General features: G+C 45.1%; 1 protein-coding gene and 1 long non-coding RNA gene across 3 annotated transcripts in view; both read left to right on the top strand.

The window, feature by feature from the left end:
- The window catches only part of TERT (telomerase reverse transcriptase), a 130,360-nt gene that overhangs the window by 27,619 nt on the left and 74,824 nt on the right, over window positions 1–27,917 (top strand). For both annotated transcript variants that reach the window (XM_077810834.1, XM_077810833.1), the window contains exon 8: window positions 26,558–26,643. In XM_077810834.1, coding sequence (XP_077666960.1) covers window positions 26,558–26,643 — 86 coding nt within the window. The remainder of the gene's footprint in view (window positions 1–26,557; window positions 26,644–27,917) is intronic.
- On the top strand, window positions 786–18,240 carry LOC144261367 (uncharacterized). The gene is made up of 3 exons (XR_013345237.1): window positions 786–1,576; window positions 2,645–2,752; window positions 18,060–18,240. It is a non-coding gene; the product is annotated as an uncharacterized LOC144261367 (long non-coding RNA).

Here is a 27,917-nt window from a genome sequence, read left to right as displayed (position 1 = left end):
ACTAACTTTTGTATGGTCCTTGTTCTTTAGCTGAAGGAGTAGGGACTTATGCATTTAGATCTTGTGTTCCTTTGTGCAGTCCCCATAGAAGCAGCTACTAGGGGTGTCATGACAAGTCAGGGCCCAGGTGAGGATTTGAACTGATGTGGGGGAGTGTGTAAACATAATCTGATTGTCATTCGTTTATGGCTGTGCCTGCAAAGTGTGGTTAGATGTTTGGCTAGGTGTGTGTATTCCCTCTGTGTGCTGCCCCAGCCCTGCACAGACAGCTGGCACGGCAGACCTTGAGCAAACCACCCAGTGACCACAAGATCTGTTAAGGGACAAAGGCACCCAGCCAGGTTAATTGTCGGCAAAGCATGGTACTAGCATCCCACAGACTCTACTGGACCATTAATACATATATGCCCATAACGATGGACCAGCTCAGTGAAGGGCTAGACAAAGATACCGCCTCTGAGGTACATCTTTATACCCCGATACAAACAAATTAGTGCTGCCCCTCTGACATAGTTAGTTACTGCCCTGTGGCATTGCTAGTTATCATCGATCACATTGTACACGTTGATTTGAGCAGGAGGTTGGACTAGATGACCTCCTGAGGCCCTTCCAACCCTGATATTCTATGATTTGATCAAAACATCTCTATTACATACTGTCATCCTGACCTTATCTTTTAAGAGGTGTCAGTGTGTCCCTGTTATCCTTGGGGAATGTTTCTGTACCATCCTTGATATCGGGATGTTCTGGTGCCACATGATATCGGGATGTGTTTGCGTGAGCAGTCAGTCACTAGTGCTTCTGAGGAATGTGTATTTCTGCAGTCAGTCCTGTTCTTGCCAGATTCTGTGAGCAGCTCCTGCCTCATACCAGGCCTCTGATACAACGGCTTATGTCTCAGGCTCTCTTCCTACTACACAAGGTAGAGTCAAGGTTATTTGAGTGCTTTTCTTATCTTAACAAAAATTTTTAGGTTTCTTTTCAGTGTAACATTAACTCTGACTTTCCTGGGTTTATAATGCGTGGTTCAGCAATAATTCCATCATCCTTGTAATGACTTTTACTCTAAAACTATTGGTACATACTCTCAGCTTTAATCCATTTTAACATAGTCTTTTTTCTGGGAATTTCCTGTATTAGTACTATTATTATGAAAATGTTTATACATGAACACAAAACAAAAAATAGAAAATTCTACCATGTCACATCTAATTATTGTAAAATACATCATATTAGCCTTAAATCAATTTCTTTAATAAAAAATAGCTGTTAAAAGGAGCTTCACTGGTATGCCATAGTAGTCAGCGTGCACCAGTTATGCTAGATTTATGGCTACTTTGAATCACCAGAGTAGGTAAAGCATCTGAAGCATATTGATGAATCTGACCTTTAATTTGCATTGACTTATTGAGACTGTTGCTATCTGAAGAGGGGAGCAGGGGAGCCTGATTGCTGAGTCCTGATGTCTGTGAAATGCAGTGAAACTGAGAGCGCAGTGCCACTGGGAACCTGTCAAGCACTGATACCCAACTACCTTGCCGCTGTGGATTCTTCATATAAAATACAGTTAAGCTAGGTAATCTACCAATGAGAACTCTTGACGTATGTCTAATCTCCCTCATATTACTGAGTCAATATGAAAAAAATTGTTCATGCAAATTAGCTGTGATATCACAGTTAGACCTGCGTGAAGAATGGATTTTTATTTTTTTTATTCACTGACAATTCTAAAAAAGTATGTAAAAGTTCAGTTCAAGTGCAATGTTTCATGTAGATTTTGAGCATTTTTTGTTTTGAAATTCCTTCAGTTTATTTATTTTAAAAACAATCCAAATGTCATTTTGAACTAAAAATGTTTCATTTAGAAAATGTCAAAACAAAATGCTGACTTTTTCAGCATTTGTTTTTTTTACACAAACAATTCAGCAAAACTTTCATGAAATGTTTGTGTCACAAAATCTGCCTTTTGTTGGTGAAAAAAGTTTCAGCCAAAAAATTTCTCTCCGCTCTAGTCACAGTGGCCTCACTTAGGGGTTATCTGAGCTGTTGATCTGAATCTGTCTGCATCGTATATAATCATAACATTGAGATATAACAGCTGTTAATAACTTAGCCATCAAGTCTTAATTAAGTTTCAGATATAGTCTATGCATAACATTTTAATTAACTTTCATTGTGGAAATTTTGAAGTGTCTTTTATTCTATTGTTAAGAAAATTTGGAATAAAGACTAAAATTTAACATCTGTGTCAAAGGGGACCAAATTTTACATTAATTTTAATTTATAAACTAAAGGATTTACCTGTAAATTCTCAGATATTCCATTCAAATTCAGAATAAATGCTGTAAGTTTCATAGATTCCAAGCCAGAAGGGACCAAGCATCCAATCTTGATATAAAAATGACACCCCTTGGTATGTTTTTCCAATAGTTAATGACTGTGACTGTTAAACATTTATGCCTTATTTCCAGTTTAATTTTTTGTCTAGCGTTAACTTCTAGACATTGGATTGTGTTACACCTATCCCCATCTAGGTACTTATTGATTGCAATCAATTCATCCCTTAACCTTTTAAAACTAAATAGACTCAAAGAGCTCAATCTATCACAATAAGACATGTTGTCTAATCCTTTTATTATTCCAGAGACTATTACCTGATTTCGCTCCAATTTTTCAGCATCCTTCCTGAACTGTGGATGCCAGAACTCGACACAATATTCCAGCAGCAATCACACCAATGCCAAATACAGAGGTAAAATAACCTCTCTATTTCTATTCGAGATTCTCCTGTTTATGTGCATCTAATGAACACATTAACCCTTTTGGGCTACAGAGTCATACTGGGAACTCATGGTCAGTTGATTATTCACCATGACCCCTCAATCTTTTTCAGAGTCACTGTTTCCCAGAGTAGAGTCCCACATCATGTAATGGCCTACATTCTTCATTCCTTGATGTATACAGTTATAGGTGTATTAAAATACATATTTGCTTGAGTCCAGTTTATCAACCAATTGAGATTGCTCTGTATTACTGGTCCTCTTATTATTTACCACTTCCCCAATTTTTGTCATCTGCAAACTTTATAATTGATGATTTTGTTTTTTCTTTTAGGTCATTAATAAAAATGTTTAAATAGCATAGGGTCAAAAACAGATCCTTCCAGGACCCCACTAGGAGCACACCCACTCAATGATGATTCCCCATTTACAGTACACTTTTAGACCTATCATTTAGCCAGCTTTTAATCTATCCACTGTGATATTAATTTTATATCATTCTAGCATTTTTAATCAAAATGTCATGCAGTACCAAATCAAATACCTTAGAGAAGACTGAGTATATTACATCAACACAATTACCTTTATCAATTAAACTTGTCATCTCATTTTAAAAAAAAAATAATACCAAATTAGTTTCACGGTGTCTGTTTTCCATATACCCATGTTCATTGGCATTATGTTACCTTCCTTTAATTCTTTATTCATCAAATCTCATATCAGCTGCTCCAGGTTTAATACTGGATACTATATTTTATGCAAAGCAAAGGTTTAATCCTTATATGCAAAATAGAACTCAGCTTTAGCTACAAGGTTGCAACTAGTGCTTCCAAAATGTAGCCTCATAAGACGACCAGATTTTCTGTTCTTTTTTGCAATACTTCTTTATGTAGAATCTTATCCTGGAGGTCTGTCTGGATACCACTTCCAGAGGCAAATCTCATTGAAGCTGCTTTTAGTGAGATGAAGTTAATAGAATTCCTTTAAAGAGTTAAAAAGAAATGATCAGCTCTCAGCAAGGCAATATCCTCACACATCCTGGGAATTACTGGGAAGCTTAAAGCTACAGCACCACAATTTGGAATTTTCAAGCTCGGTAAACTCTTCAGTTCTTTACCTAATTTTGTTCCAATGGGGACCCAGAACCTCAGTCAGGCTTTTCCTCTGTATCTTGCTAATCCAGGAGTCCATTCAACAAGAGTTAAACCCTTTTTCTGTTTCGGTGACAGTTACCCAACCAAGAAATGGGCTCTAAAAAAGAAGAGGGATGATTCATGGAGTTTCAGAAAGCCCCTTTTATGAACTCCTTTAAAATCTGTAATCTGTTTCTGTAATCTGCAGAAACTTCTATTTGGAGAGTATATATTATAGTCACCACTGACAGAGGCTTTTATTTCCAGATTCCTTGTGATTGCCAAGCAAGTCAGAGTTTTCTTCCTATTTCTGGATCTCGACTTTAAATTTGTCAGTAAGGCACACTCATAGAATCATAGAATATTAGGGTTGGAAGGGACCTCAGGAGTCCAACCCCCTGCTCAAAGCAGGAACAATCCCCAACTAAATCATCCCAGCCAGGGCATTGTCCAGCCTGAGCTTAAAAACCTCAAAGGAAGGAGATTCCACCACCTCCCTAGGTAACCCATTCCAGTGCTTCACCATCCTCCTAGTGAAAAAGGTTTTCCTAATATCCAATCTAAAGCTCCCCCTCTGTAACTTGAGACCATTACTCCTTGTTCTGTCATCTGCTACCACTGAGAACAGTCTAGATCCATTCTCTTTGGAACCCCCTTTCAGGTAGTTGAAAGCAGCTATCAAATCCCCCATCATTTTTCTCTTCTGCAAACTAAACAATCCCAGTTCCCTCTGCCTCTCCTCATAAGTCATGAGTTCCAGTCCCCTAATCATTTTTGATACCCTCCGCTGGACTCTTTCCAATTTTTCCACATCCTTCTTGTAGTGTGGGGCCCAAAACTGCACACAGTACTCCAGATGAGGCCTCACCAATGTCGAATAGAGGGGAACGATCACGTCCCTCGATCTGCTGGCAATGCCCCTACTTATACAGCCCAAAATGCCTTTAGCCTTCTTGGCAACAAGGGCACACTGTTGACTCATATCCAGCTTCTCGTCCACTGTAACCCCTAGGTCCTTTTCTGCAGAACTGCTGCCTAGCCTTTTGGTCCCTAGTCTGTAGCGGTGCATGGGATTCTTCCGTCCTAAGTACAGGACTCTGCACTTGTCCTTGTTGAACTTCATGAGATTTCTTTTGGCCCAATCCTCTAATTTGTCTAGGTCCCTCTGTGTCCTATCCCTACTCTCCAGGGTATCTACCACTGCTCCCGGTTTAGTGTGATCTGCAAACTTGCTGAGGGTGCGGTCCACGCCATCCTTCAGATCATTAATGAAGATATTGAACAAAACCGGCCCCAGGACTGACCCTTGAGGCTTGATACCAGCTGCCAACTAGACATGGAGCCATTAATCACTACCTGTTGAGCCCGATGATCTAGCCAGTTTTCTATCCACCTTGTAGTCCATTCATCCAGCCCATACTTCTTTCATTTGCTGGCAAGAATACTGTGGGAGACTGGGTCAAAAGCTTTGCTAAAGTCAAGGAACAACATGTCCACTGCTTTCCCCTCATCCACAGAGCCAGTTATCTCGTCATAGAAGGCAATTAGATGAGTGAGGCATGACTTGCCCTTGGTTAATCCATGCTGACTGTTTCTGATCACTTTCTTCTCCTCTAAGTGCTTCAAAATTGATTCCTTGAGGACCTGCTTCATGATTTTTCCAGGGACTGAGCTGAGGCTGACTGTCGTTTAGTTCCCCAGATCCTCCTCCTTCCCTTTTTAAAGATGGGCACTACATTAGCCTTTTCCAGTCGTCCGGGACCTCCCCTGATCACCATGAGTTTTCAAAGATAATGGCCAATGGCTCTGCAATCACATCTGCCAACTCCTTTAGCACCCTCAGGTGCAGCGCATCCGACCCCATGTACTTGTGTTCGTCCAGCTTTTCTAAATAGTCCTGAACCTCTTCTTTCTCCACAGAGGGCTGGTCACCTCCTCCCCATGCTGTGCTGCCCAGTGCAGTAGTCTGGGAGCTGACCTTGTTCGTGAAGACGGAGGCAAAAAAAGCATTATATACATTACCTTTTTCCACATCCTCTGTCACTACGTTGCCTCCCTCGTTCAGTCAGGGGCCCACACTTTTTCCTTGACTTTCTTCTTGTTGCCAATATACCTGAAGAAACCCTTCTTGTTACTCTTAACATCTCTTGCTAGCAGCAACTCCAAGTGTGATTTGGCCTTCCTGATTTCACTCCTGCATGCCTGAGCAATATTTTTATACTCTTTAGTTTTGATTGAAGTGTCCTGCTCCAGGAGTGTAGTACTTTGACTTTGGGCTTGTCTGCATGATCCTGCATTTCTTACACTCAGGATTGTGAACTGCACTACCAAAGTGGTGTGCTGTAACTGCCCCATGTGGAGGCTGTGGCATGAACAAAAAGTGCTTAGTTCAAAGGTGGGCAAACTACGGCCCGCAGGACCATCCTGCCCATTCCTTGAGCTCCCGGCCAGGCAGGCTAGCCCCCAGCCCCTCTCCCACCGTCCCCTCTTCCCTGCAGCCACGTTGCCGCACGGGCACCACTCTGGGCGGCGGGGCTGCGAGCTCCTGTCGAGCAGAGTGACAGCATGTCTGGCTCTGGCTGGGCAGCACGGCTGTCAGACGTGCCGCTCTGAGCGGCATGGTAAGGGGTCTGGGGGGTTGGATAAGGGGCAGAGGGTCCTGGGGGCCAGGCAGAGGGCGGTTGGATGGGGCAGAGGTTCTGCGGGGGTGCGTGGTCAGGGGATGGGGAACAAGGGGCTTGGATAGGCGTGGGGTCCCGGGGGGCTTGTCAGGGGATGGGAGTGTGGATAGGGGTTGGGGGACTGGGAACAGGGGGGTTGGATGGGGTGGAGTCCTGAGTTAGGGGCGGGGGGTCCTGGGAGGGGGCGGTCAGGGGACAAGGAGCAGGGGGGGTTGGATGGGTCGGGGTTTCTGAAGGGGGCAGTCAGGGAGTGGGAAGTGGGAGGGGGCAGATAGGGGGTGGGGGCCAGGCTGTTTGGGGACGCACAGCCTTCCCTACCCGGACCTCCATACAGTTTTGGAATCTCAATGTGACTCTCGGGCCAAAACGTTTCCCCACCCCTGGCTTAGTTCATGGTGATGTAGTCTTTTCAGAACTATGTTAACGCAAACTAGGCACCTTTTAGTTGGCAGTAGCAGTGTCCACATGGGGTAGTTACAGCACAGCACTTTTGTGCATGCTGCGTTTCACACCCCTGTAGTCCAGACTGATGTAGTGTAGATATAGCCTTTCTCTGCTTCATTTATCAACAGCTTATACAGTCATACATCCTGTGCTTCTATCCAGCACTATTCCAAGTAATGACCCTAGGTCTTTCTTCTGCACTAGGAGCAAGACTGAGGCAGGCATGCAAGTACACAGTGTACCTGGGTGCCCATTTAGCAAGTTTCATCATTCAACATCTTAGTGCTTCATATCCAGTAGTCTGTCCAGTAGTCTGTTGTTGAACAACAAGGCTTCAACATCAACCAGAAGCTCCTTCCTAGTACATTTCTAAGAGCTGCTTCATCTTCAAATATCTTCGTTTCCACCCCCAAAGTTGAAAATTTTAGCTCAGAGTAAGTTAAATTTCATGTTTAAATAGATTGGAGGTTGCTGCTCCGTTTGTAGTGGCCTGGTGGGGACTCTGAGGGGGGATAGCACTAATGGGAAGCAGTGTCACATAATTCCAAGGTCTTTGCAACATGCACTAAATCTAATGCGCCATATTAGCCATGGCTGCTTAGTTAGACTTCTTTTGTTTTGTTCTAACCTGTCAGTTTTAAGTTTCAAAACCAGTTGGATTCTGGGTCATATGCCAGTCAGGGTTGTTCAGTCAGGGCTGCTTATGTAGAGGGCAATGTAAGTTTACTGGGTTAACTGCTGAGAACTGGAAGGAGAAGAATGGAAATTCAATCAGAAAATATTTGAGCAAATACAGATGGTATCTGCCCCAGAGAATGGGGTGGAGGGGCTATTTGTATCCCATTCCAAAAGACTTCCGTCTCTGTTCTTCTCTGAGTGATGATCCCTATTGTATTTCACTGTGGGTTATGCATGCGCACCATGTGTCTGGAGCCAGAGAATTTGAAAGCACAGTCAGGTCCATGCATGGGTCCTGGCTTACCTCATGTCTGCATCTGAGGGTTAAAGGGCTGGGCAGATTGATCACCTCTCCACTTCCTTCTCACTGCTGCACCTCACAGGACATTTTTACTCTCCTGAATCCGGAATCCCCTCCTCCATTGGGTGCCTCAGTCTCCAGGGAGATATCACCACCTCCGAGGGACTCAACCACTGGAAGGAGTTTATCACCTGTCCCATTCATGGAATACATTTCCCCTCCAATGGCACTGAAGGTAGTGCTATTGGAACTGGAATCAGCCTTCTCTTCATTGGGAGATTCTGAACCACCCAATGAACCTTTCCCCCTGTCCAAGTGTCCTCCACTGCCCAAAAGACCTGCACTGGTTTGTGACCAACCTCTGCCTCATCTAACTCAGCCACTGGTACCCCATGCCATGGGAGCCCCTGTGACGACTTATTGACCCCTCCTACTCATTGTACTGGGGGCCTTGGGACCAGTAACCCCCTGCAGTCTTGATCAAATGTGCCAGGGAGTCACCCCTTGCTTTCCCTTTAAGGGGATCCTCAGATCTGCCCCTGGATTCGGTGGAGGAGGAGGAGGAACATTGCACTCTGGATCGGACAGTTCAGCTGGAACCAGAAAGATTGCCATCTTCATCCCTGGATGAAGAGGTGACTCCTACATCTCCTCCCCCCTCCAAAAAGACTTCAGGCAGTTCCAGAGCCTTCTCCCCAGAGTTGCTGGAGAGCTTCAGATTCCTCTTGAGGAGATCCAGGACTCCCAGCACAAAATCTTAGTCATTCTCCACTCATCCAGACCCAACAAAATAGCTCTCTCCATTAATGAAGCCATATTGGGGGCAGCTAGGACAGTTTGGCACACACTTGCCCCCTGTGCTCCTACCCCCAAAAGGGCAGAGAAGCGTTGTTATGTGCCAACCAAAGGAGGGGAATGTTGGCTTTCTCATCCTGCTCCCAACTCACCGGCAGTCCATGACGCTTCTAAAAGGGCTAGACAGCAACATACCCAGTCTACTCCTGCTGACAGAGAGGGCAAACGCCTGGATCTGCTAGTGAGAAAGTTAGGCTCATCATCCAGCCTCCAGTTCAGGATAGCCAATTATCAGGTGCTAATTGCTAAATACGATTTCCTGAATTAGACCAAATTTGCGGAGTTTACTGACAGCTTTCCACAGCAGGACAGAGCTCTGATAGATGTAGGCAAACTGAAAGCCAGGACTGCACTCCAATCTGCAGTCGATGCTGCTGATACCTCCTCTAGAGCTATGGCTACTGCCATTGTCATGCACAGGTAGTCATGGCTTCATGTGTCAGGATTCCCAAGGAGGGGCCAGAATGACCTCCTCTTTGATGAATTGCAGCTCCCAGGGCAACGCTCTGCTTTTTATTTGGTCGGAGTTCTGTTCAAAATATGCTCAGCAGTGCAGAGCATGGGTCATCCTGATCGCACCATACTGGCCTAGACAGTTCTGGTTTCCAAACTTCCTATGCATGGCATCCCAACCACCAATCATCCTCCCAACATTTCTTCATTTGGAAAGCTCCTGACCCAGTGGAACAGCAAGAATCAAATCCACTCCAGTGGGTCCACATCCACTCCGCCTCAGGGCATGGTACGTAAGAACGGTCATATGGGTCAGACCAAAGGTCCATTTAGCCCATTATCCTGTCTTCAGACAGTGGCCAATGCCGGGTGCTTCAGAGGGAATAAACAGAACAGTTAATCATCAAGTGATCCATCTCCTGTTGCCCATTCCCAGCTTCTGGCAAACAGAGGCTAGGGACACCATCCCTGCCCATCCTGCTATAGCTATTGATGGACCTATCCTCCAAGAACCTATCTAGTTCTTTTTTGAACCCTGTTATAGTCTTGGCCTTCATAACTTCCTCTGGAAATGAGTTTCACAGGTTGACTGTGAGTTGTATGAAGAAATTCTTCCTTTTGTTTGTTTTAAACCTCCTGCCTATTAATTTAATTTGGTGACCCCTAATTCTTGTGTTATGCGAAGGAGTAAATAACACTTTCTTATTTACTTTCTCCATACCAGTCACGATTTTATAAACCTTTATCATATCCCCTCCCCCCCTTAGTCATCTCTTTTCCAAGCTGAAAAGTCCCAGTCTTATTAATCTCTCCTCATACGGACACTGTTCCATACCCCTAATCATTTTTGTTGTCTTTCTGTATGTACCTTTTTCAATTCCAATATCTTTTATTTATTTATTTATTTATTTTTTGAGATGGAGTGACCAGAGCTGCATGCAGTATTCATGATGTGGGCATACCATGGATTTATATAGAGGCAATATGATATTTTCTGTCTTCTTATCTATCCCTTTCCTAATGATTCCCAACAAATAACAAATACAAATGGTATTTGAATGGGTATCATCCTTAGAACGTTCATGCTCCACAGCCATACAAGTCATCCTCTTTTATAGTAGAAAGGACTCTAGAAAATGTTACCTGGCTAAATGGAAGCACTTTTTCTTCTTTGGCACATCAAAGAGGCATTCTCCCAGAAACTACAGATACTCCTCTCATCTTGGACTATATCTAATACATCAGGTTTGTACATCAGCTCCTTGGGAGTCCACTTGGTAGCGAGCACTGCATACCATCCACCTCAGGGCTACTTGGTCTTCACACATCCATTGACCAGTAGATTCTGGAAAAGCCTACTAAGAACCTTCCCATCTATTCTGAAGCCTACTCCCCTGTGGAACGTAAATCTTGTTCTCTCAGTACTCAGAAGCCTTTTTACACACACACACACAGCTCTCTCCCCCTCCCGCCCCACTTTTGCTTCTTGCTCCATGTCTCTCCTTTTAATGAAGGTCACTTTCATTGTAGCAGTCACCTCAGCTAGAAGGGCTGGCAAACTTGGAGTGATGGTGGCAGATTCTCCATACACTGTATTCTGTAAGGATAAGGTTTCTTTGTGTCTGCACCCCAAATTCACCTCCAGGTAGTTTCAGAATTTCACTGTAACCAATCAGTTCACTTACCTCTGATCTTCCCAAAATTGCACGCTTCTGCAGATGAACAAAGACTCCACTCCCTTAGTGTTTGGTGGGCCTTCGTCTTTTACCTGCACAGAACAAAAGCAAACAAGAAATCCCTGAGACTGTTGCTGTAGCAGAAAGAGTCGGAGAGCACATGATCTTCACCCACAGAATCTCCGATTGGCTCTCTGGCTGCGTTCTCCATTCGCTATCAAACCTTCCCCTCTGCCCATGGGGTAAGAGCTCATTCCACCAGAGCAAAAGCAACAACTATGGCGTCTCTTCAGGAGGCACCCCTATTGGACATCCATAAAGTGGTCACTTGGGGCTCTGTTCACACATTTGCAAGACATTATGCCTTGGTGCAGGACTTGTCTGCTGATTGTCTCCTTTGGGATGGCGGTATTACACTCAGCCCTACCATCTACTTCCTTGCACCCTCCTCCTACTTAGGTACTGCTTGTCAGTCACCCATAGTGGAATACAATAGGGACCATCACTCAAAGAAGGGGAGGAGGTTACTTACCTGTAACTGTAGAATCTTCGAGATGTGTGGCCCCTATCTGTATTCCACTGTCCACCATCCTTCCCCTCTGCTTTGGATCTTATCTAATTCTTGCCAGAAAAGAAACTGGAGTGGTGGTTGGTCTGCTCTGCCATTTATCCCCTCAGACAGAGGCACAAGGTGAGCCAGGGCGCATGCGTGGACCATCAGACACTACTCTAAAATTCTCAGAATCCAGATGCATGGTGTGCATGCATAACCACAGTAGAATACAGGTAGGGACCACACGTCTCAAAGAACTTCCAGTTACAGGTAAGTAACCTCCTCTTCCCATCATGATATCCGCATGTGTGCATACATGGAAGATAGTTTGACTCTCATTCTCTTGCATGCTTTTTTCCTTCATTCCCTCTGAGAGACAGAAAAGTGTGCAAGGATTATGTATCCATGACTAGCATTAGTGACCTGATTCTGCAGGCTAATGCATGTGCCAATGGACTATGGATTGTCTTCAATTTCAAGGCCCATGTACTTACTCTGATTTATACTGGTTGAAGCTATCCAGCTGGAACCAGAACAGTTGAATCTCCTAAGGCATGCCTTATTTCTGCTAAAGTCTAGGAAAGATTTCATGCCATGCTTTTGATAGAGTTGATTCTCCACCTAATGGACACTTTGGAGTATATCTTAGGAGGTATTAAAAAGGTCAGAAAATCAGTTTCTTAAAGGTTCAAGTTTTTGATCTTGTAACAAACCTCATTCTATTTTATTAAATGCTCATATCTCTCACTTCCTTAAAGCCATTGTTAACCCTTCCTTGAAGTCAATGTTCTGGAGCAGCCACCTGTCATCACACAGCCTTTGAAACAGTGGTGGCTTTGACGTTCTGTAGGAAGCTCTCATGAAAGTTTGATTTTAATCCTTGTCAGAAGTATCTCTATTTTGTAACCTACAGTCTTTCTTCTGATAATTAAATTACTGAGGGAGTCAATGAGTTGGAAGCTTTTTCATTAAAGTAACATTCATACAGCTTTTTCCTGAAAAGATAGTCCTCAGGCCAGTTCTACACTTCATACCTAAGGGGAATAGACTTTCACTGGAACCAGTCAACTATATTGCTTTTATTTAGTTCTAAGTCCAGATATGGTCTAGAAAGGAAATTGCATATATTGGCTGTGATGAGAGTAACTATCTATAATTCTGTTTTCACAGAGCAAAATAGTGGGGAAGATGAGATATACGTGTGTGTGTGTGAGAGAGAGAGAGAGAGAGACATACAGGGTTTCAAGGTAGCCAAGATACTTTCAGATGAATAAAACTTGCTATATTCCAGGCTGGTAGGGAGTTGTGATTTAGCTGATCTGAGTCACCTGCTCTACCAAGGCTACAACAACATCCAGAGGTTGGGGGGAAGTATAGGGCCTCTTCTGATTAAATATACTGAGTTGCAACTTGAACTTTGGTTTGCTTCTTTACAAGTTAAACTGGTATCATCTAACACAGCATTTAGGTGTTGGAGTACTAAATTTTGCTCTCAGTTCTACTCAGTGAATCTATTTTATTTAAGAAATACTGAATTGAGTCCAAAAGTAAAATCTGTAGGCCTTGGAGGGCCTTTGTGCATTCCCATTTGTAGGATATGGTGCCCCCTTGTGTTGAGTCACAGAGCCTCCACCAAACCCATGTGAGTTAGGATTACATAAACTCCCCTAATGATGTTAATCTTAAACATCTAAGTGTCATATAAAGGATTGTGGCCTTCACCTGTTTGTTTCTTCTCTTTCATAGCAAAGAGTGTTATGAACCTCGCTAGTGATTAGTTTAGTTTAGTCAGTGTTAGCCCTTTCCCTCTGAGAAAAAAGGACTGCTCTCTTCTGGCTTGGAGGCTGCACAACTATAATGACTGACAGAGGCTAAAAAGGGCTGTAAGCTCTGGACCACCTGCTGTTCTAAATACCTGAAATTGGACATTCATGTGCACTGTTTAGTATGTTTGGGTGAGGACTGCAGCCTGTTACAGAGCTGAGTCTGTAAGGCCTTTCTAGAACACACTGGTAACAGCAACTTAAATTGAGAGAGCACCTGCCTGGGGAGGTGCTAATACCTACAGTCTTTGCAACAGTCAACCAGGCTGATAATGTGGGCCCTCACAGACCCATGTCAGCACGAAGCCCTCCTCCACTAAGTGGGCAAAACCTCACCTGCTGAATTCCAAGTTGTTGCTGTCTTTGGCACCAACATCCAGAAAGACGCTGGATCTTCAAAGGCCTTGCTATGATCAGCATCTTCTTAACTTCGGGAGTTGTCCTTGGTACTGAGAGTTGTCACCAATGTCAAAATGTGCACAGGTGCTCTGAGTTCACTGGACTGAAGGGGAAGTGGCTCCATCAGCAGCTCACTCCTTTTTGGTACCAGGCACTCTGCTGCCATAGCATTGTTCTTCCTTTCAAGAAGCCAGAGAAGAAACAAGATCTGACTTGAATGAGACAGTTTGGATAAAGAGACCCCAACCAATCCTAGGAAAGTTTGAACAAAGAAACAACGCAACCCTCCAAGTACCTGTGGCACCACAAGAGAGCCCATGTTCCCCAATGCATATTCCATATGTGCACTGGGTATTGCTGAGACCAAAGGGTCATCTTTTGTATCAGACCCCTGAGACTCCACAATCAGCATTTGACTTTACTTTCAATTTTCAGGCTGTTTGATCTCTGAAAAGCCAGGGGGAAAAACCTTTCCAGCCTCCTCCACACTCTATCACCTCATTTCACCAAATACCCCTTCAGTACCAGATGATTAAGGGGACTTTCTACACTGGTCCAAGCAAAATGTGTTGTAGCCTGCACTATAGGACATGGCAAAAGCCTCTTTGATCTGGCTCAGTTGAGACTATCAGGCCCACCATCAATGGCCTCAGTATGCTTACCATGCTTGGGCACATTCACTACTCTTCCCTCTCAGCTCCTAGTGCCTTTGTCACAATGTCCAACCCTGCTGGCACCAAACCTGGCCCTGCCAGCACCACCTCAGCCTGTGCTGCGGCCTAAGCAACCAGTGGTCTTGCCTAAGTCCCGTTGGCTCTGGCACCAGTTTTGCTACTGCTACTTGCAGCTCCAGATAACCAGAGGCCTACAAACCTGGATACCATGGGAGGTGTTTACATGGATGATGATGATGATGATGATATCCCTGCAGATTACTAGTGAAACATCACCAGATGTGAGAACATTACATCCCCACCAGGTGAATTCCACTAGCTTCAAGAATGGCTAAACAGGATGGCGAATAGACTCAGCTGTACACTGCTGAGGCGCCAACTGAAAACTTGGTCCTTTATTTCACATCTTTCTGCCAAAAACTGAAGATTAAAATTTCCTACCTACTTACAGTGTCTACTTGATACAGCTGGAAATGTCTGGCTTTACACCCCCCTGATCATCGTCAGCAGTCTTCAGTAGATACAATAGGCTGTATCTGGTTCCTACTCAGGACTTTTCCTTCTTACTTTACTACTCCAATGCGAAGTTCCTGGTGGTTGCAGCAATTGTTGAGAAATCCGAGCACAAAGACCTCTCACTCCTCTTCTGTGACTGAGAGAGGATGTAGACTGAACTGTGTCAGCATTAAGGCATGTTTCTCTGGGTCTGCATACTATCAGCTATCAAAGAATGCTAGCACATTACCAGTATGGCCTGTGGGTAGCTACTTGGATTTGGTCCCTGTGGGAAAGGAAATAGCTGGTGAAAGATCTAGCCTCAGAAGGAAAGATTGCAGCCTCTGACCCTTTATGGACTTCAGCCAGCTTATGACACTTCTCCCTGTTCAGCTACTGGGATCTCCTGTGAAGAGACACTTCTGGTTGAGATATGAGGCCTTACTCCTGAGATGCATGGCCTAATAGAGGACTTGCCTTTTGATGGAAAAGACATTTTCAGTGAAAGAATTTACAAGACTCTCAGGAACTTGCATAAGGTCCTTTTGGTTCAACTCAGCCTTCTCAAGGACTCATGATTGTACACTTCCTTCAGATACTACAGACCAGCTTTGTCAACCAGCATAGCCAGCATCTCACCCAGTTTATTCCCTGAAATAGCAAGGGAAGCAGAAGACTATTGTATTGGCTCCACCCACATTGCTGCATTTGCCTCTAAATTGTAGGTTTGACATTATGATTGAGAGCCACATATCAGCATCCTGCACAATATACCCTTTCTCTACAGCCTCTTTATTGTGTGTGTGTGTTTAGGGGTCATCTGCAAAGCCAGGTATGAGATCACATTGTATCACTGGGTATGTCAGAGTTACTCCATTGAATTCATCACCAGAACATCTCCTAATCTCACCTTTCCCAATCCTTTTCCAGGATCCTTCTCATGAGACCTCTTCTTGAAGAGTTGTCAGGTGCCTCCTATCCGAGAGAGTTCCTCGGAAGTTTCTGAGGAAGAGCTTCTACTCAATACTTTGTGATCCACAAGAAAGGAAACTGCCTCTACCCAATCCTATACATGAGACAACAGAACAGATATGTAGGTTCAGAACGCTGTCTGTAGATATAACCATCTCCTCCCTGTGCCAAGAAGACGGGTATTCAGCTCTCGATCTCAAGGTTTCTTACTTCCAGATAGGCATTACCTGCAAAAAATACCTGTTTCTGCATTGAGAACAAACACTTTCAATAAACATTTACCCTCTTTGACCTGTCTACTGTGCTTAGAATGTTCACAGTGTCTGGCAGTAGCATCAACACATCTGAGAAAACAAGGGGTGCACTGTGTTTGCCTGCTTGGACGACAGGTTGCTCAAGGCCAGTTCATGTCAGGAGCTCCTTCACTCTATAGCTCTAATTTGCCACTGATTTCATGTGCAAGGATTGGAAAGCAGCTGGAAAAATCACACTTGGTCCTGTGTCAAAAATTGACCATAGGAAGAGTTTTCCTCCCAGAAGAGTGATTTCTTCAGGTACTACAAGCTATACAGATCCTATAGCATCAGATACGCCAAAAAACAAGGTTCACCCTCAGATTTGTCAGGTGCATGATCATGATCTCTACATTTGATACTCCATGCAAGGCTTCACCTTAGACCCGTACAACACTAGCTGGCACAAGTGCACACCCCAGACAAGGACAGAGCAGAGAGATATGACTGTCCCATCAAAGTGTTGCAAAAACTCTTTTGGTGGATGCCTACAGAGAATGAATTAGCAGGAATATTATTCAGCCATCCAACTCCATTTGCACTGGTCACAAAAGACTCATCCATGCTTGACTGGAAAGCTCACTTTCAGGGTGTGGTATCTTAGGATCTGTGGAATTCACAAAAACTCAGACAACATGACAGTATCCTGACACTTTGGGGCATACACTGAACACAAATCCTTCCTGTGATGCTGGTAGAGCAGGTGTCAGCTCATGCCAACGCCCCAGGCCTCAATGAACACTGATAAATGCATAGCTGGAAATCAGTTTGGCTTACGTATGGGTTAGTATAGTTAAAACAGATATTAGTATTTATAGGAATATGTTCAATGTTTAGACTTTATGGAATACTTGTTGGATGCTGTATTTATTTATACCAGGGACTACATATATTATAAGTAGGATTAAGTTATATTGAGTGTTTGTTTACATTGTAAACCTTTGTAATTGTGTAACTCACCAAACAGGAAAAGAAGCATTAAGGTAAAGTAATCGGCCTGCAGACAAGATGCCTCACTGGAGGTAAATGAGGCATTGTGTTCCATCAAAGGACAGAGACATTGATTGCATTCCTCACTCCCTCCAGGAAAGGGAGACCTGCACATGAGTTTATCCCATTGGCTTGGAATTTGGGGTGAAGGCAATAAAATATCCCTGACAAGGAGATACTGAGATTTTTATGCTATCTGGACTCTGAAGGGCAAAGATCCCTAAACATAAGCAAGAGATTTCCATGCTGCTTGGCATGGGTCAGCCCTAAAGGACATACAAGCTTCTACAATAAGCAGCTTCATATTATCTTCTTAAATCTTAGACTGTAACTCATTTGTGCGTGTGTATGTTTCATGTTTTAACCTTGTAAATAACTCTCATTTCTTTTCGTAGTTAATAAATCCTTAGGTAGTTTATTACAGGATTGGTTACAGGTGTTGTTTTTGGTTTGAGAGCTGAGTACAATTGACCTGTGGTAAGTAACTGGTCCTTTGGCACTGGGAGTAACCTGAATATTGTTGTGACTTTTGGTGTAAAGTGACCATCTATCACATAGTCCAGCTTGCCTGGGTGTCAAGATAGACTGTAATACCTAAAGGGACTGTCTGTGACTCCATGGTAAGACTGTTATAGTGCTTTAGGAGTTTACACTTCTTACTGGGTTGGTGAAATCTAATTACAGAATATACAGCCAATTTGGAGTTTCTGCCCGCTTTTTGATGGTCTGCCCGAGGTTGACACTCTGTCGTGAGCCACTCCAGACAGCATGACACTTCCTGCCCTCTCAGCGCAAATGGTTTAGATCCCTGATGGACAAAACTGCTTGCATGCAATATCTGAAAGATGCTCTTTTTCAGGGCTCACTCTGCCTGTACCATCCACGTTCCAGCAGAGGGAACTGACAGAACAAAGAATAAACATCTTCAAGAGGAATTCTTAGAAGCTACCTCTTGATCAGTGGAAACAAGTGTGATAGCCCATCCTTAGATGGCCAGACTTGAGATGTGTGTGTTATGAGAAATAAAAAATTACAGAATGCTAAGCAACAAAACTAATTTTACTTTTTCATTTTTTTTCCTAACTATGATATTAGTTTGTTCTAAGTTTTTAAATATTTTTCACTCTTAAATGAATTCAAAACTGTTTTTAACCTATTACACTATAAATTTGACTGTTCTAAACCAAACTTTGTGCTGCAGCCTCTAAACTTACATTACAGACCAGTTACTGAATTACCTGATTTGGATTTATGCCTGCAAGTTTAGAGGACAGGTTGAAACTAGCTGAAAATCTGTCCCTATTGCAACATAATTTGAAATTATAAGGTAAATAGAGAGTGTGGCAAAGCTCCAACCTTATCTCAGTGGGTCCTGTGGTTCCTGGCGGATTTTGCTAGCCTCAGAGGCTCACTGTGACCGTCTACGAACCCCTTCTTCCTCTAGAGGCAAGGGTCACAGCCTACTGAGCCATTTTCATCATAAACCAGCAAGGGAGGTGAGGAGAAGCCACCCTCCCTCGCACAGTCTCTGTTGTCTCCCAGTCTCAGACATTAGTCAGGGAGGGGAGGGGGAGCCCGGGCACACCCTCTACTCTGGGCTCCAGTCCAGGGACCCTGATAGTAGCAGCTCATGATAGCTGACTTTTTGGAAACAGGATGAGTACGATTCCCTGGGCCACTTCCCCACAGCAGCCCCACTTCCTCAATATCTACGTTACCCTTACCTTAGGGCCTCCTTCCTTGTGCCTGATAGGGTTTGTACTGCTCCATTTCTCCAGCAGCGCGGCTTCCTCCTACAGCTCCTGACACATGTGCCCCAACCTGACTGGGAGGCTTTTAACTAGTTTCAGCCAGCCCCTGATTGGCTTCAGGTGTCCCAGTCAACCTAGCTGTCTTCCCTGCTTTCTGGAAGGATCTTAATTGGCCCCAGGTGTCTTAATTGACCTGGAGCAACTGTCATTTGCTTACCCTGGTAACAGGGATTTGTTTAGCCTGGGTCTAATATGTCAGCCTCCCAGTACTTTCCTATAGCCATCTGGCCTTGCCCCATCACAAGAGTCATATTCTTTTATGTATTCTTGTGCGACTCCTTCCATTGATCTTCGTTTATCAAAATTGTATCACTATCAAATAGAACATGAAACTCATAATTGGCTGTCATGCACAAGGATGACATAAAGCAATTTTTTGTGGTGGAGGAAAGTATTTTTTTTTCCTCTTCGGACTTATAAATGTATGTATAGGTGGCCATCCTCTACTCTGGTTACGTGTTGCATAAATTAAACCACAGAATTATGGTAGAGTGATAGCAAAGCCATAGTTCAGGTTGTGTACCAGAAAATAAAGGGAAAAGATTGGAAATACGCTAAATATTTTATGCCAGAAAAAAACCATACAAAATAGAGTGTTCGGGGACTTAATTTTCAGTGTGATTGGAATTTTTAGGGATATGATGTATTTAAAATATTTTGGAATTAAAAATGGGTCGTTTTCGATGTTGGATCCCAAATGTATCACTTATATACATGGAAGTTCTTCGAGTGATCGCTCACGTGCATTCCACATTAGGTGTGCATGCTCGTCACATGCACCGGTGTTGGAAGTTTTTCCCCTAGCAGTACCAATAGGGGAGCACCCCTAGCAACCTCTGGAGTGGCACCACCATGGTGTGGTTTAAGGGGTGCTGCACGCTCCGCTCACCCTCAGTTCCTTCTTGCTGCCAGTGAAGGTGCTTCAGAACTGCTGTGCTCCAGTTCTCCGCTGTAGCTTTCCCTGTTTGGACTGTCGTTTAGTTCATAGATAGTTAATACCTGTAGTTTTTTTTAAAAAGTTAAAATTATATAGATAGAGTAGAAGAACCGCTCCTGGGTTGGGGCATGCCCCACACCCCGAGCTTTAAGTTGTGTGACACTTGTAAATGGCCTATGCCCATAAGTGACCCGTACACTAGCTGCTTACGCTGTGTTGGGGAAACCCACGTCAGCAACCGCTGCAAAATTTGCAGATTGTTTAAGCCCCGGACTAAGAAGGAGCGGGAAATATGGCTCCAAGCCATATTGATGGAATCGGCCCTGACACCGGCACCGCTATACCGCTCCGAGTTGGCACTGAGCACCGCACTGGCTCCCCATCCATGGGACACTTCTAAGACAATGAAGAAGTGAACTTCTCTGTCAAGGCACCGAGGCAAGGCTGGGGGCGAGACTAGACCCTCGCTGGGCAGCTCTTGATCACCCTCAGCCTTGTGGCGTCCAACCCAAGTAGAGCAGAGTAGCCCAGTCCACTCCAAGCTGACGTCCCCAGATGCCAGTGACCACATACAAGTGCCCTCCACCCCAGAGGCCCTGCAGGCAGCTCAAGACATAATGTCTCTCCCAGTACGGGCTGCACCGACCCCAGTGGCTCCCCAGTCCAGTGGCAAGCCAGCGCTTGGACTGCCACAGTCGCCACCCGGGCGGTACCGCTCACGGTTGAGGGAAGGTTCCTGATGCCGCTCTTTGCAGAGTGACCACCCTGCTCACAGCCCGCACCGGTCCCCGTCGACCCCCACCCGATTGTCTGGCTGGGTGCTGTGCAGCAGGGAATTGAGGCACCACTATGTATCGAGGGAGCACAGACCTCAAGGTCAGAGCATGCCCCGCCGGGACTGGGACCAAAGGCACCAGAGGTTGCCGACTCCAAAAACCTACCGTAGCCCCTCACGGTACTGATGTCAACGCTGCTCACGTTCTTTGCCCCGGTTGAGGTCCCTGGCACAGCAGTGCTCCTGTAGCCCCAGGTGTAGATCGCCAACAACCAGCCATCGCAGATCCGCCCAATGGAGCTGTTCGCAGAGCAGCCAGAACAGACGGTACTCCCACTCGTCTGCACCAGACTCAAGGCCTCGAGCCCGGCACCACTCATGACACTGTTACTCATCCCCAGCCCTGTATGGCAGTCATTTGTATACCAGCCCAGCCTCCCCTAGGAGCTGGCAGTCAGTGGACCAGACGAGTCCAGTGGGGCAGCCCGCCCCGACAGTGCCACAGCAAGTGCAGTGACACCAGGCTCCCTGGCTAGTGCTCTGGTACCAATGGACCCCATGGGCCACGACGCAGCACCCGTTAGTGGCCCTCTCAGTAGCCAGGGCCTCAGACAGACAGTCACCCTCCCTTTCTCAACCTCCCAGGAAGGGGTCAGTGGAGCGCTCTTCCGCAGCCCCAGACTCAGAAGGGGACCAAGAGCTGAGAACTGCAGCACCGGTGGGGATGCAGAGCACCACGTCTCCATCCTCCCCTGATGAGGCCATCATGGCGCTGCCTCCTCCTGTTCTCCAGGAGGACACAAAAGCCCACCAACAGCTCCTGAAAAGGGTGGCTTCAAGCCTCAATTTACAGGCTGAAGAGGTGGAGGAGCCTTCGGACTCCCCCTTTGATGTCCTCTCAGCCACAGCACCGGCTAGGGTAGCCCTTCCTCTCCACGAAGGGATGGCAAAAATCTCCACTGCCCTGTGGCAGACCCCATCTTCCTTGCCTCCGTATCTAAGAGGGCAGAGTGGAAGTATTTCTTGCCTGCCAAGGAGCACGAATGTCTCTATACCCACCCCGTCCCCAACTCCCTGGTGGTCGAGGTGGTCAACCACTAGGAGCATCAACGCCAGCCCACTCCCACCCCTAAGAATATGGAGTCGAGGAGGCTGGACTTGTTTAGTAGAAAGCTTTATTCTTCAAGCTTCCAGCTGAGGGTGGCAAACCACCAAGTCCTGCTGGGCAGATATGATTTTAACTTGTGGGGCTCAATGCCAAAGTTTGTGGACTCCCTCCAGGAGTGTGATAGGAAGGAATATAAGGCCCTGATGGAGGAGGGCACTGCTGCTGCCAGAGCAGTCCCTCAGGCAGCCTCGGACACAGCAGCAAGAACTCTGGCCTCTGCGGTCTCCATGCGGAGGGCGTCGTGGCTCCTCTTGTCCGGGTTGTCCAATGAGGCACAGAGCTCCCTGCAGGACCTCCCGTTCCATGGCAAGGCCCCTGTTCACAGAGCAAATGGTTATGAAATTACACAGTCTCAAGGACTCTTGTATGACCTTAAAGTCTCTTGGTCTCTATGTCCCGGCCCCAGCCAGGACCAAGTTCAAGCCTCAGCAGGCCCCCAGCCAAGCCACCCAGTCCCGATATGAACCTTCTTACAAAAAATCCAGAGACTATAAGAAGCATCCACAGCGGCAGTCTTGGCCTGGCCCCTCTAATGGCAAGCAGGCCGGTAAGCGCCCGTTTTGATGGGACGCCCGGGGACGACTTAACAGTCTGTACCAGAGATCTGCCCAACCTACCCTTCTCCAACTGTCTCTGTACTTTTCTCCCAGAGTGCTCGCTACTGACCTAGGACCGATGGGCCCTCAACACCATTTCCCGGAACTATACCCTCCAATTTCTCTCTACCCCACCTACCTGCCCTTCCTCCCCATCCCTCTTCAGGGACTCCTCTCATGAGAGCCTACTTGAGCAAGAGGTGAGGCAGCTCCTTCATCTGGGAGCGGTGGAGGTGGTGCCTGCGGAGTTGGTGTCCAATGCGTCGGACTTGGGGTGGGGAGCCCATGTGGGAAACCTCCAGCCCCAAGGCCTGTGGTCTGCGCAGGAACTAGCCCTGCGCATAAACGTCAAAGAACTCTGGCCTGTGTGACCTTTCGCTCATGCCTTACGGGCAGGGTAGTCAGAGTTCTCACTGACAACAAGGCCTCGATGTTCTACATCAACAGACAAGGCAGGGCCCGCTCCTCAGCCCTCTGCCAGGAAGCCCTCCAGTTGTGGGATTTCTGCATCACTCACAATATCAATGTGGAAGCCCACCACTTACCAGGAATCCAGAACTCTCGAGCAGATCGCCTAAGCCTGGACTTCTCCTCCCAACACGAGTGGTCGCTACACCCAGAGGTGGCTCACATGATCTTCCGAACATGGGGCACTCCCCAAGTGGATCTCTTCACGACCAGGCAGAACCACCAGTGCCCCTGGTTCTGCTCCAGGAGGGGCCTGGGCAAGGGCGTGATTTCCGATGCCTTCCTTCTGACCTGGATGGGTCAGTTGCTTTATGCTTTTCCTCCAATTCCACTGATCAGCAAGGTCCTGAAAAAAATCAAGACGGACAAGGCTTGCATCCTCATGATTGCCCCGGCATGGCCCAGACGACACTGGTATGGGACTCTTACGAACCTGTCCATTGCACCCCCGTGGCCGCTACCGACCCACCCAGACCTTCTCTCTCAGGACTAAAGTCGCCTCCTCCACCCCAACCTTGCAGCCCTCCACCTTACAGCGTGGTTGCTCAATGGTTTAGGCCAAGGGGAAAGGATCTGCTCGGAGGGCAAATCCTCCTGGAACACAAGAGGCCCTCCACGCGTGAGGCCTACCTAGCAAAATGGTCAAGGTTCCTGGTGGGCCGCTGATCATGGCGTCTTACCAGTGGCTGCCCCATTCCAGCTTGTACTGTATTACCTCCTTCATCTCAGAGCCCAAGGCCTAGTGCCCTTGTCCGTCAAAGTACATCTGGCAGCCATATCGGCCTTCCACCTGCCTGTTCAGGGACACTCAGTATTTTCTCATGCCATGACTGGTCGATTCCTTAAGGGCTGTATCGCCTCTTTCTTTATGTTAGGCCCCCGGTTCTACAGTGGGACCTGAACTTGGTTCTGGCCAGGCTGGCAGGGCCTCCATTTGAGCGCTTGCCACATACTCCTGGTCCCACCTTTCATGGAAAGTAGCCTACTGTGGAATGTACATGAGCAATCACTCAAAGAAGAAAAGACAGTTACCTTTTCCATAGCTGGTGTTGTTCAAGATGTGTTGCTTATGTCCATTCCACATCCCACTCTCCTTCCCCACTGTCGGAGTTGTCTGGCAAGAAGGAACTGAGGGTGGGGGGGCATACAGAGCCTTTTATACCGTGCCATGGTGGCGCCACTCCAGGGGTCGCTGGGGCGCTCCCCTACAGGTACTGCTAGGGGAAAAACTTCTGGCACTGGTGCACATGGCGAGCACGTACACCTACTGTGGAATGGACCCGAGCAACACATCTCGAAGAACACCAGTTACGGAAAAGGTAACTGTCTTTTCTACAATAAACCTCTGATGTCGATTACTATATATCTATAATTTACACAAATACCAATTTTATGTTTTTCTCTGTTGTAATTTTAAAAAATAATAATCTTTGAGAGTGTGGCGTTAAAGGTATGATGATTTTATTTTGCTTAGGAAGCAACTCACGTCAACATAGTGCTACATGTAGGGGTTTACATGATGAACTGTTGTCTGTGTAGAATTCAGAGGCTGCAATATTTACAACTTCTGGCACACACAATAGAGTCAAACAGATAAACTCTTTCCCCCAACTCCTTGACACCATAGTTCCCTTCCTCCTCCCAGCTTCCCAATCCCCAGTTGTACCAGATGCCCAATCATTTTCCTCTCCTGCTCTCAGCTAGTCCCCTGCATCCTTCTCTTTTCTTCCAACCTCTATGCTCCTCAGCTGTCTTTTAGTCCTAATCCTCCACACTCCACTCCCATCTCTCCTGCTGCTCCCAGCCCTCGGTGCTCCCAGGGATGACTCTTCTGCTTTCAAACTCCCCCCTCTTCTCCCTAACCTGTGGGAGCTATGAACAAAGGGACACCAATACTGTATAAAAAGAATTAGGAAATTAATACAAATAAAAACTTCATTTTGTGACAGTTAAGGTTGCACCAAGTTCTACCCTGCCAACCAAAAACCTTAAAAGCGTGAAAACCAGAAGTTAAGGAAAGAGTCACTGGTATTCTTTGTCATTTGCACATTGCCAAAAACACACCTCATCAAACTTTTGCTTCCATCTCTTCTTATTCCTGGGGGCATTCTGCGCCAAAAAATTAAAAAATTCTGCACACAATATTTTAAAATTCTGCACATTTTATTTGTCAAAATAACACCACATAATCACTCCAGTTCAAATTATTTTGGTAATTTATTTCAAAATACCTCTCAACAATTACATCTGTAAAAATATTGACACAAAAAAAATCCCCTCAGGAGTAGCGTGTTAAAGAAACCCCTATGGCAACCTAGTTCCTGTTTCTCTGCCCGCTTCCTCCCTCCAGAGCCCAGCTGCGGGGTCCCTCTTGCCCAGATATCTGCACCTCCTTCCCCTCAGAGCCCAGCCATGCCCCCTCCCGAGCCCAGGGATCCAGAGGGAGAAACAGCCTAATGCTCGGTCCCAGGTTTGCATGGTGTTTCCTGCGTGCCACCCTCTCCTTTCCGCAGGGCATGCTGGGAACTGCAGCTCTCAGGAACCCACTAGTTCCCTCCCCCGACAGTGTCTTCTGTGTGTAAGCTGGGCTCTGCTGGGTCCAGTGGCCCCTAGTGGTGGCCAGCAGCACGGTAGCCCATTTCTGTGGGGGAAAGGAAATTCTGTGTGAACAATGTTAATTTTGCAAAATTCTGCATTGTGCAGTGGCGCAGAATTCCCGAAAGAGTATCTTATACATACCAAGAAGCCATATGTATTTCATTAGACTTGTGCTGTTGTGCAAAAAGTTAACTGTGATCTCGTATACTTTTGTATCGAAAGATCAGTGCATCTGATTGTTACACAGTCTATGTATTTAGGCAGTTATTTTGTCTTAATGCTACTGAGGTCCCCCTGTTAAGGAGTGCTCTCAGTATTCCTTTTCTGTATTTGATTGATAGAAGTGAAAGCCTCATGGGGTGTTGGTGTGTTCTGGACTATGTGAAAATGTCAGTGTACGCAGGATGCTTTTCGCTTAACTTTCAATTTACATAATTTTGAAGTTTTGGGTTGGTGTGGTGTGCCTTGTTGCTATCACTATACAAAGGTTTTGTTTATATTATTAAAGAAAAGGACTGCCCATTAGTATCAGGCAAACCTCAGCTCACCCCTTTGCAGCATGCCTGGAAGACCAGAAAATCCACATGCAGACAGACCCAGATGCAGAACATGAAGAGCATGACAGATTCTGGTAGTATGCTATAGACTATTATAAATGTAATAAATGATCATGTGTAAAACAGTGACGTTTCTAGGATGTTATATATCACATTTTATTATAATAAGTCACTGTATGCATTTTAAAATCACTCTTAGACATTTTTACCGGCCTTTCTCACCACCTCTTACCATCTTTGCTAAAAATGCAATTGTTGCAGAAATTGTGAATTCTGATCTGTTTCCAAATGTGTGTGTGTGTGGTGCATTTTTAAATACAGAGTCTAAAATTTTGGTTTTATTGAGTTTTTGATACTTTAAATTGAGACTGAAAATATGCTTAAAGTCAAAACTTGTTCTTCCTTATTAATTAGGATAACATCTTTTCCTTTTTTTAAATTTTTTAGAGCCTTTCTTTAAATGAAACAAGCTCCAGCCTGTTTGCTTTTTTTCTGCAAATGATCCATAACAACATCCTGGAGATTGAGGGCAGGTAAATGAGTTTATGAAAAGAAACATCAATTTCTGCCATTCTGCTCTGTCAACCAAAAATCTTTCAATTGGCACTAAGGATGTAACCTTCTTAACTAGCTTTCATTAGATGGGATATGTTACTTGACCTTAGTTTGAAATGCAGTTGTCATTTAATTTAGGTTAGAATCTATAAAAGCATGAATGGTCTTGGAATGGAAACTTTTTATTCACATAATAAATTCTGTTTCTTTCAAATGAAAATATGCACATTTTAAAAACATGTTGCGGTTTGCTGTAAGTCAGAACCACTTACAGTTAAAAATAAGTGAATAAATTGCAAAGGAAAGAGATCAGAAATGCTTAGTAAGATCTTGGAGATTCATAGTGGCTACTAGGAATAAGGCAACATCAACACAGTTTTACTAATCTTGTTTTAGTTCCCTACTGTGCAAAAATTACTTTCCTCCTTTTTCAGTTGGGCTTGTTTAGAAGGGTGAGATCGGGGGAAAATGCAAATGTGATAATTATTAAAACTACTTGTAACTATAAAACTAGATAGAAAAGTTATAAAGATGCTGTAATACTGTAGATTTTGCATTTATGTTATCAAAATTTCTCAGAATTTACTTGTAGCCACTAGGTAGCAAATGTGTATCATATTCACAAAGCAAGTGCTTGCAAGCCACCTACTACTTTGTCTTTGGTTTAAAGTTCAGAGTTAAAATGGTGGTTTATGTTGGGATTAAAGAGTAGCTGCCATAAGCCACTGATGCTGATATTTAACAAATTTTGGAGTACATGGGAAGATCCAGAGGACTAGAAAGAAGCTAATGTTGTGACTGTTTTTACAAAGAAAAAATGGGATATCCTGGGATCTGTAGGCTGCTTAGGTATTGATATTAATCATGGTTAAAATAATAGAAAGGCTTTCGGTGGTCCAAAGGTGAAAATGTAACCCAGCAAGATAATGCTACACTGAGGGAATCTAGAAAATCACCATTTGACACATTTCTCTCAAATATAAATGTTGACCCTCTCACATGTGGAGTCTTAAGGAGTTTCCAAGGGCTTGTCTACAACTACTGGGGGATCAATGCGTGGCAATCGATGTGTCGGCGATCGATTTAGGGGGTTTAGTGAAGACCCGCTAAATCGACCCCAGATCACTCCCCCATTGACTCCTGTACTCCACCGGATTGAGAAGAATAAGGGGAGTCAATGGGAGAGCGTCTCCCATCGACGTCACATAGTGTGGACCCCACGGTAAGTAGATCTAAGCTACATCAACTTGAG

This window comes from Eretmochelys imbricata, chromosome 2, assembly GCF_965152235.1.
Source record: "Eretmochelys imbricata isolate rEreImb1 chromosome 2, rEreImb1.hap1, whole genome shotgun sequence".
Classification (NCBI taxonomy): domain Eukaryota; kingdom Metazoa; phylum Chordata; order Testudines; family Cheloniidae; genus Eretmochelys; species Eretmochelys imbricata.
This window is presented reverse-complemented; position numbering and strand designations above follow the sequence as displayed.